General features: G+C 34.9%; 1 protein-coding gene across 2 annotated transcripts; it reads left to right on the top strand.

Moving 5' to 3' along the window:
* Positions 1-2,095: 2,095 nt before the first annotated feature.
* Positions 2,096-9,433, top strand: LOC121629547 (programmed cell death 1 ligand 1-like). 2 transcript variants are annotated; one of them, XM_041969178.1, is made up of 9 exons: positions 2,096-2,549; positions 3,433-3,493; positions 3,734-3,990; positions 4,517-4,613; positions 4,910-5,176; positions 6,165-6,275; positions 7,595-7,653; positions 7,856-7,903; positions 9,066-9,433. In XM_041969178.1, the coding sequence occupies exons 1-8, from the start codon at positions 2,466-2,468 to the stop codon at positions 7,859-7,861; spliced, it is 942 nt and encodes a 313-aa protein (XP_041825112.1). In that variant the 5' UTR covers positions 2,096-2,465; the 3' UTR covers positions 7,862-7,903; positions 9,066-9,433. The 2 variants fall into 2 exon arrangements, with proteins under 2 accessions (XP_041825112.1, XP_041825113.1); XM_041969179.1 differs by lacking the exon at positions 2,096-2,549 and adding an exon at positions 2,666-2,873.
* The last annotated feature ends 1,040 nt before the right edge of the window (positions 9,434-10,473 follow it).

Genomic DNA, 10,473 nt, shown 5'->3' with positions numbered 1-10,473 from the left:
GTCAAGAATTAATATTTTACTGAATAGAAACTGCGAAGTCTCTAAACGAGAAAAATTTAATCAGAAGGAATTCAAACATTTACGCTTAAAAGTAATCAGAATTCAAAATCTGGATCACAATTAAACTAAAGGAGGAAAATCTAGTAAGAGCTCAAGCTCATCAGTGGCAAAATGTTCAATAGAATAAAAAAAAAGTATTTTGAGAGACAGTACATCAAGTTACTTTAATCTGTCATTTAAAAACATACCATAACATAGTAGTATTGGTAGACCCTTTATAACACTTAAAAACCATTTAAAAAGTAGACACATAAACACAGGACTCTTGATGAATTTGAAACGAAAAATACTTTAATAACAATCTAGCACACTGCTACTACTACTACAACTACAAATACTACTGCTACTACTACTACTAATAATAATAATAAAAAACTAAACTCAGAAATTTGATGTATTTGTTGTTTTAATTGTTTTTGTAGAAAAAACATTAATAGGAGACTAATTAGTCTTGAAAGTTTGTAAAAGAAATGATTGCAATGACACAAGTGTCAAATTGGTAGCTTCCTTTGGCAGTGAGTCATATCAAGCCCAGCTATCATTACAGTGCATCAGCCATGGGGACTCCAGATCTTCGCTTATCTTCCTGGAAAGACAACCCTATAAGTTTCCAGTTTCTCAGGGATCTAAATACATGAACATAAAGAAGTCTGCACAGATCCTTGGCACATACACAACTTCATAGTATTTTTGTAAACGCTGTTACACCTCTTTGGAAAGATATGCATTGATATGGCCTTCAAAACTAAACATGATATAATAGTTTGGATTTTACAGCAAAAAAGGTGCTCACTGAAGAGCTACAAGTATTCCACGTGTATATTTCAAATTTAATTAGGGGTTTCCAAAAGACTGAGAGGAAATGAAGCACAACGTATAATAGTATTCTAAAGTCTAAAACAACAACTGAAAAGATAAGATCAGACGTAAAAACCAAGATTCCTACACTGGAAAAAAACAGTCATGACTGAACATGCCCTTGGAATCAAATGGCAAGCCCACAAACGTTTCATAATGTCATACTATAATTACAGGGTGATATCTGCCAGAGATAACAGGTGAAATTATTGGATGATTTCCTTCAGTTTAAATGGGAATTCCAGTTGGCTGGTACTGTACCATGGTGTTGGAAACTCAAAGTTTATTCAAATTTCCAGTTTTCCCAAATGTCACCTTGTGAATTTGTACCTGGTATCTGTCTGTAGATATTGTTTTTTTTTTTTGGAAACATATTACACAGACTTCTCAAAAATTACGGTAAAGTCACCACTTTAGGACAGCGATGGCGAGACACAAGTTATAATATGAGTTTAGTTGAAATCAGTCAGAGTTCACCAAACCTAAAAGCTGCTGTGTTCCTATCCAAGTAAGATTATAATGTAACATCATCACCAAAGCAACCTTTAAACTATCATTATGGCCCTAGTGGTAAAAGTAGCTTTTGTCTGAAAAAATATGAACATTTAAAACATCAACTAAGTGGGATTTGTGATGAGGGTTTTTTATTATTATTATTTTATTAATCAACTATTTATTCTAGTTTTGAAATTATTCAAAAAGCACACTTCTACCTGAAACATATGCTGTTTGGCCTAATTTAAAATGTTATCATGTTTTCAAATTTGCTCTCGAGGTAACTATATATATATATATATATATATATATATATATATATATATATATATATATATATATATATATATATGTACTACCGTTCAAAAGTTTGGGGTCACTTCCCTGTTGAATCCCATGGCAAAGTGACCCCAAACTTTTGAACGGTAGTGTGTATATATATATATATATATATATATATATTAGATTAGATTAAAAAAACAACTTTCCGTTCCTTATACTCTGATTTACAATCGGATTATCCTTGAAATTTCAGTGTATTGCTCCGTTTTGGAATGATGTTTAATCCCACAATTCGCCAGTTTTGTAATAATTGTACCTTTGTTCAGTTTCTCTGTTACGGTTTCAAAGAAAAATGATGACCTGACTAGTAGCGGGGAAAATGCTGTCTAAGCCATTTGCACTTTTGACATTGATGCTCACTTAATGCATTATTTCAACTATGATATAATCTGTATTTTTTCTATTTCCAGGTATCCGTTACGCTGGGAAATTATCGTTCATCATTAACTTCTGGTGCTGGTTTCTCGTTGCGGTAAACATGGCGGAAATACTTAAAACTGTGCCCACGACGTGACGTAATTTTCAAAAAGCCGCACGAGAGTAAATCGACCAACCTGAGACAGAAAGAGAGAGAGAGGGAAATAACTAACTATTGCAGTTGACTTCAGCTATATAAGATGATATAACGATCCTGCTGGGCTTCATTTCTTCACTCCTCTGCTGTTGTGAAGTTCTTTGTTTTAGTTAAAATTGTACCCATCCGCTAATAAATGCGTACGAACGGTGGAATAACTGGAGCGCTCGTGGGCAGATTTCAAGGTTTTTGCCAGTTTACAGCAGTCAGCTCACTTACAGTAAGTTCATATTTAATATTTAAAAAAGCGAGTAACTGTGAAACACGTGCATAGTTCTTAGTATTTCCTCTTCGTCTCTTATGCAACATTCAGACTTATTTTCAGTCGACATTCCTGGGGATGATCTGCACCACAGCGTTAAAGTGAAAACCTTGTTTGTGGTTTTGTGCAATAGCCTATATTTGTTAGTTTTGGAGGGCTGGCCTTCAGCAAAGATCCTCCTCCCCCTTTAAAAAGGGACACCAAAAGCATTCTAGTCACACGGAGATAAAAGAAGAAGGAAACAGCACATGAAAACGAAAAAGACTGTTTTATAACTTGCAGGTAGGACAATACATCTATGTTTTTTAATGGGAATTATTATTAAATATGACTGGAATTTACTTGATTTGAATTAGTTTTACTAGAGGTATATGATTATTTATTTATCTTATTATAACTGCATTCAGATTTAACTTTAAATTTGCTCTGGGTGAAGACTAGTTATGTTATTGAACTATGTACAGTAAACAAAACCAGTATTACAATAAACCATTTTTAAGTTCAGATGATACCACTAGGATACCACTACATTTATGCCACTGACAGATCACCCACATTAAAACATTTATGGAGAGCTAAAGTTTTGACTTAAAATCTTGACACAAAATTACTTATTAGCTCCTTATCACTTATATACATGACCTGTATGAATTTTGAAACTAGTTTTCTGTTTAGTGGCTCCTTTTCCCCAGGTGTCTTGGATAAAAAGTAGTTATAAACTATGCTTCTTCATTATCTCAGTGCAGAAAAAGCTACATCCAACATTACATCTGGGTTAAATCAGGAAAATGACTCATATTTCCAGTTATGGCTTCAACACCCACTTTTGTTTCTTCCTTAGGCTTCAATGGACTGGACTCTTCTTGTAGTTTTGCAAATCCTATTTCAGCCATCTCTCTCAGGTGAGTGGTGTATATATACATTTAATTAAGTTAATGTAAAAACAGTATAAAATACTGTTGCTTGAAACATTTTTAGTTCAGTTTGACACATGGACCAACTTACAGCTGCAAAGTAAAATCATCTAAAAGCTGATTTTATGCCATTAATGGCTTTTTTGTCTTTTTTATAGTGAGCATGTTTTTTGTTGTCTGTTTCTGTTTACATTGCTCATGGCATTACTTTGCATTATTTCCCTGTAGTCTTGTTCATTGTTGAGGCAGAACAAACCATGTACCAGTCAGAATTTGGAGGAAAGGTTGTGATGGGCTGCAAGTTCTTTCCAAAACCTTCAAATCCTCATTCTGACCTGAAGGTGATCTGGCAGTGGACCAACAACCACGTGTATCAAGAGGTGATCCGGATAGACAACAATCAGGAGCACTCTGCATCTCAGAAGTATCAGGGCCGAGTGAAGCTTCTCACTGATGAGCTGAAAGAAGGCTGGGCAAAGTTACAGGTCATTACAGGCAGTGTTGTGACATGCTTTGTCTTACTGTGTATAACATTTGCAAGGTTGATGAGTCTTTTCCTTTTCCTAAGAATTTCCCCTGCAATATGGGGTAAACCTGTTTAAACAGATCAGCCCTTTTTATGTGGGCCAAATTTCCACCTGTGGGGTTTAGGGCGGAGGATATTACTGGAACTTTACTTGATATTTTCTTTTTTTTTTCTTATTATGAAAGCAGCGTCTACTGTGTCTGCTTGAAGTAGAACCAAAGCTTGTATGGAGATCTTATCTCTGTGAAGAGATATGATTTATCATTTTATAAATGCATGCATGCTACTTTGACTGACAGGCTTAACTGGTGGGGGAGTCATTGAGAAGTTGTTATTAAAACCTTTTTTCTGTATTTGTAGTCTGATAAATTAGAATAAAAACTTGAGGAGAGAATGGTGCTATAGAGTTAGGCTATTGGTTTGTTTAAACTAGTTTATTATTGGAATATTTAAGGATATATATATATATATTTGTTTCTTTACAGGTGTCCAATCTTAGGATCAATGATTCTGGGAACTACCAGTGTTTGGTTCAAGCAGCAGAGGGGACGGACTATAAAACCATAAGTTTGTCAGTTAAAGGTAAAAACTTTTTAACTTTGTAATAGTGTCCATTTTTAGGTTTTTAGTTAAGTACTTGAGGGGTTTTGTTCTGGGAACTGTCTTGCTCAATGACCACCACACATGGTCATTTCTGAGCAGTTAAAGCAGTACTCATTCTGAAAAATGAAACTAAGACCAGTATTACTCAATATAGAAAAGAAAAGAAGATACAGAGTTATTAAGATAATTTCTGAAGAACCCCCATTTGTCAGATATCTTGACAAGATATCTTGTTAATATATTTTTCCTAATCTAAACTCTTGATTCTCTTTTAGCACCTTACAAATCAGTGACTAAATACATAGAGAAGACTGCAGAGGAGGACGTGGTGCTGTTAACCTGCCAGTCTCAAGGATATCCTGAGTCTAATGTCACATGGCAGGATAAACTCCTGCAGAGACACAGTTCCAACACCACCACTAAATTAACACCAGATCAACTTTATAAAATCACAAGCCAGATACAAGTCAACCCATCGGAGAAAAATAATTACACATGTACTTTTACAAATGATGGCTACTCTGCAACATTTCATATTCCAGGTAAGTTTTTATGTCCACTGAGTTTTCCTTTAAAGGTTATCCTCAAAATATGTAACTGAAGAGACGAGGGATGCAGATTTAATTGCATTTATCTTAGATTGTGCTCAGCAGACAAATGTTTTTCCCCATCATCAGATGCAAGTGATGCATTATACACTATTCCCATTAACAATTGTGTCTAGCTGCTTTTGCATCTCTGTTCTAAAGTTCTTTATATCCATTTTCTACCACCCAATGTGAGTTTCTCTTTCTTACAGTATGAATAAAAGAAAACTAAAACATAATTCTCTGAGTTTAAAATCATAGTGTGTTATAAAAAAGCAACTAGTTTTAAATGCTAGGACAGGAAATGACTCATCGCCTCAATGGTAGTTCACTATCTTCCTCTGCTTTCTGTTATTCTCATATTTTCTGTTTGATTTACGCCATTACTTTACTCTCAGACTACATCACAGGAAAATAGCTACAAAGATTAGCAGTCCAAGTTGTAGGTGTTTGTATTTGAGCTTTGAACAGTTCAGCAGTGTGTAGGATGATGTTATGACAGGATATGTTACTCACCTTCCCTTTCTCTTTATGTAGGCTGTTTATGGTTTCACTTATATATGTGTAAGAGAAAGTTAACTTTCTTTATATTTTGACTAGATATGGTAAATATAAGAGAACAATTATCCTGTTTCTTTCAGTTACAGCTCTGCACCTAAAATGAGCATGAAGTTGTTTTAATGCTGAACAAATGTATGGTAATACCCCACAAAAAAAGAAGTGAGGGAGACTAACCTGCTTGCACAGCTGAAAAACTATTACACAAGCATGAAAGATTTTTATTAGACAGCTGTAGTTAGTTTAGCCCTTGACCAATAAGAGGAAGTCTGCAGCAGTTTGGCATGTTTGGTTGTTTCCAAAGAGGTTAAAATACTTGTTGTGGTATTAGCTGGACTTCAAGTGTAAACAGCGACCCATCTGTGTTTTTTTTCTATTTCTGCAGATGAAATACCAGTTTCTTATGGAAGAAGTGAAGCTCTCATTGTTGTTTTGAGCATAGCAGTAACACTAATTGTCATTACTGTTGGTGTCTTCATGTACAGACGACGAAAAGGTAACCAGTCACTTTGTTCAGCTACCACTACGTTCTAGACAAGTAGTACATGAACTTTAAGTGTAGATTGGGGATAAAATAGACCAGAATAATCATGTCCAGTGACATCTACTTCAAAAAGAAAAGTTTGTTTTGTATTGGGATGTGAAACACATCACAATTCCACATGTAAAATTTAAAATTGACCAATTGAAGTAATATGAATAAAGAAAAATGACTGCTTTGTTTCCAAAGCTAGTCATGGCTAGGCATGTTAGCACAATGGAAAGGATCACTTCAAGGCAAAGTTTTCCTTTAGCAAAAGTTCCTTTTATTATTTCTTTATGAGTATTTGATTTAGTTTTTATAATCCAAAATATATAATATACATCCAGTTTTTTAAAAATATGACTGAAACCTGTTTTTTTAGTTGCACCTAAAAAAAACTTATTGTTATGCTGAATCCATTAGTCAGCATTCCAAAATGTGCTTCCTGTTTCCAAGTCATATCAGCCTTTTTTTCTGTGAAACTGGCTACAGAGTTTGTAACATGTGAGATAAAAAGTCTCATTGACATAGCTAGAGGTTAAAACAATACAGCTGCATGTGTGTGTGACACATGCTTTGTCACGTTTCTACTGTAAAGAGGAAGTATTAATGAAATTTTAATGCATTTACATGTTTGATTTGTCATTTTAAAGTTTGAATTTTGTTGGGATTTTACAAACACATGACTTGCTCAGCATGTATTCATATGACAATGACTTTGCATTTTTAAACTAAGAAGTGTCACAAGCACCCGCCTGAGTGGAAACACCCAGTCTGGTTTTGGTTTGTGTACCAGGGGAATTTGAGGCTATTTGGCAATGCGTGGGTGTTTTTTTTTAGCACGTGTTCAATACTACTATCCAAACAAATGCTTTTAGAATTTAAATAATAGAGTTATCACACATTCTTCAGTATATAAATGTGTCATAATGACGAGAAATTTGACTTCAGTTACGGCTCAGGAAACTGTTTTGCGAAAGTGTGAACTTTGCTAATGTACTTATAAGAGCATCTCATATGCATATTAAACTTTTTTGATAACGTAGATGTCAGGACGTTATTAATCAAAATAGATTATAACACCATATCACCCCATATGCTATAGAGAAAGCAATATAAACATGCATTTAGGGAAAAGATTCTTAACTTGCATTTTAATATATTTTACCTCCATAATTGACATTCAGTTAGAAGCTATCTGTATGCTACCAGTCCAGCCATACATAAAGATTTTCACGCTTGTATCCATGCTTATACCGATGGCACTGAATCAAAGTGGTGTTCTGTGACAGGGACCAGCACAAAATATCTGGATGATGAACGGGACAGATCTGTACGTCAGCAGATGTCTGTGAGTCTGAACATCTCCTTTCTCTGAGCTCTGAGTATCAAAGCTTTTCTGTGGGGTTTTTGCTGACTCGGATTAACGCTGAAGCATTCCCACTAGTCATGATTGGAATGCTGATTATTTGTTGACTGTAAATCAGACTAATTCTGTTAATATAATTACCCCTTGTGGTTGATTTCTCACAATCCTGCTTGTTTTCCATCAGGTCTAAAAATAGATCAAAATGAGGGCGAGGGAAGCGTTTTTATTGAAGGTAAGCAGTTTTTATATTTTGGTACAGTATTGTTTTTCCGGTGATAGATGATCATCTAGAATTTTATTGCTCTGAGTAAAAACCAGCAGGCGCTTAGTTTGTTGCTTTGTTAATTTTGGAAAATAAAACAAGACAGGGTAAATTACATAAATGAATGCAGTAATGCCTTTAATTGTTTCACACCAACAGTAAGACACCCCAAGATACCTGAAGGCCAGTTACCACTCTCCCATCTCCAAATGTTTGGATGCTTTTTAAAATGTAAATAAAAACAGGAAGAAAAGCTCTGAAAATCACTTGAAGCCTTGATTTAATTTAATTTTGTACTAAAATATCAAATGTTGGGAGTTGGGAGTATTATTTTAAACAAAAAAAACAGAATAATAGTGATTTGGCTGTTATATATTTGTAGCCGGCCACATTAGGACAGCAGTGTGTTTGTCACTAAGTTACTTCTGAACTCTACATTTAGAAAATGAGATTATTTACTGTGGTTTACCATTTCAGCTCATACAGTTCCCTTTTAAATCATAAAGAACCAAACCTTCCAACCTAAGATCGCGTATAATCAGCATTAGTTTTCAACATTTTCCCCTTTGTGTAGACATTTCTTTGAATCCTTGGAGGCCCTGTTATCTTCAACAGTTAAACACAATAATTATACAATCATACATTAAATTGTATGCTAATATCTTTTCAATCTAATTTATCTAGGATTTCTTTCTACATAATTTAATTCTTTTTCAACAAATTAGAAGAAAAAGAAAAAGTAAACTGAAGAAAATCTCGTATTGCGTTTAAAACCACATGATTCAGAATTTCCTCCAGCGCAGAGACACCGCAACACTGAAAGTTTCAGTGTGGAGGAGCTGCCTCATAGATTGCAAAATAAGCGACTCATAAAGACATATTTCCAAACAGATTGCAATAATATCAAACCCCCCCTTACTTCTTAAATCCTCACTTCCAGTAAATTCAGCTAAAATACTGTCTAACTGCTAAATGACTGTAGAATTTAAAATGGCTGTAGAACATAGAGACCACGTTGACGCTGTAAAAGCCTTACAAATTCAAACTCTGTCAAATCAAGCTGACATTCAGAGATGAGGATTTTATATTTATATTTGTTTACTCACAGTGTTGCTTCTCCTTTTTTTTCCAGGAAAGCCAAACCCATGATTCCCCTAGATTTACTCCCACATTACTTCCAAGAGCTGCTGAGGTTCTTATGATTGAAGGACCCCCAGGGAGCAGGAAGGCAACTATATAGTCCACATTCTGGTCTCATCTTGGACTGAAGGGCCCACACATGCATCCTCTAACTTCCTTGATCTCAGCATCATCTGTCTTATTCTCAACTGTAGCTCAGCTTGCTCTGAGTGAAAAGTTCTCAGTACTGAGAGCTGAGTTGTCGCAGCCCAGTAAGTCTTTGTTGTTGCTGGATGGTTGCAGAGAAGGAAATCAATTTTTTGATAAATCTTGGAAGATGTTTCAGAGTGAAAGAAGAGATTGCAGGGTGCTTATGCAGGCACTGGCAGCAGAGGGGGGCGAGGACGCTTCGAATATAAGCTGCACAGCACTGATAATACAAATACTTGTGAACAAGCACGAGGCCTGTATTAAATGTTAGAATGTATATTTGTTTTTCTTGTTTTTGGATGTCTGGTTGATTTTTTTAAAGCCCAGAAATGCTTCCAAAGTACATTGTATTTAATGGACAATATGTCAAATTTGTGCAATAAAAAGGATTTTATATTTTTACTTGATCATCTTGTTTGGTCATCTTTATCAAAATATTTTACTCGTAAATCATTTAACGTTTTCTAATAAAATGCACCGCATCATTTCTTGAAAAACTGCACAGTAATTTTAGATAGCTTCCCCAAATCTGTTTGAGCAAATCATAGAAGTCATGGAAGGTACTGCAACTTCAAACTCTCAGTTTTCGATAGATGAGATAGCTTAAGCAGTATTTCATTTACTCTACTGGTTTCTGTTCTGTTTAAATGCATGAAAAAATGTCTGGATCATACACTGGACTGCAAGCAAAGCAGTAACAGTTTCTCTGTGTTTGGTAAGGGGAAATGACTCAGTGATTCTGACAAGAGATGTAAGCGCTTCCAGTAACACATGCACACACAAACACATGCACACACACACACACACACAAACACATGCACATGTACACACACACGTATATTTAAATATTATCAGGCAAAAAAGTACAGTACTTGGATACCAAATAAAGTTGAATTTACTTCTTGTTGCATTTCTGTTTCAAGTGCATTAGTATTGTTTCCTCAGTCTGTTCTCTGGTTTTGATTTTAAGCTTTCTTTCATTTCAGTTTGAGATTTCTGTGTGTTTTGCTTCCTGTTTGATTTTGTAGAGTTTATCCCCTTCTGTACTCTGTTGCAGGGGCACAGCAAATGTTTTGGACCAGAAGGGTGTCCCTGAGGGCCAACTGTGAATCTGGTGACTCTTATATATATATATAAAAAAATGATTTATCAAAATAAAGGGAATTTATTCATCTGGTGGTAAGAAAAATTAACAAATAAAATAATAAAAA

This window comes from Melanotaenia boesemani, chromosome 19 (genome assembly GCF_017639745.1).
Source record: "Melanotaenia boesemani isolate fMelBoe1 chromosome 19, fMelBoe1.pri, whole genome shotgun sequence".
Taxonomy (NCBI): domain Eukaryota; kingdom Metazoa; phylum Chordata; class Actinopteri; order Atheriniformes; family Melanotaeniidae; genus Melanotaenia; species Melanotaenia boesemani.
Note: the sequence above shows the minus strand (reverse complement) of the source record. Positions and strands in the feature narration are given on the sequence as shown.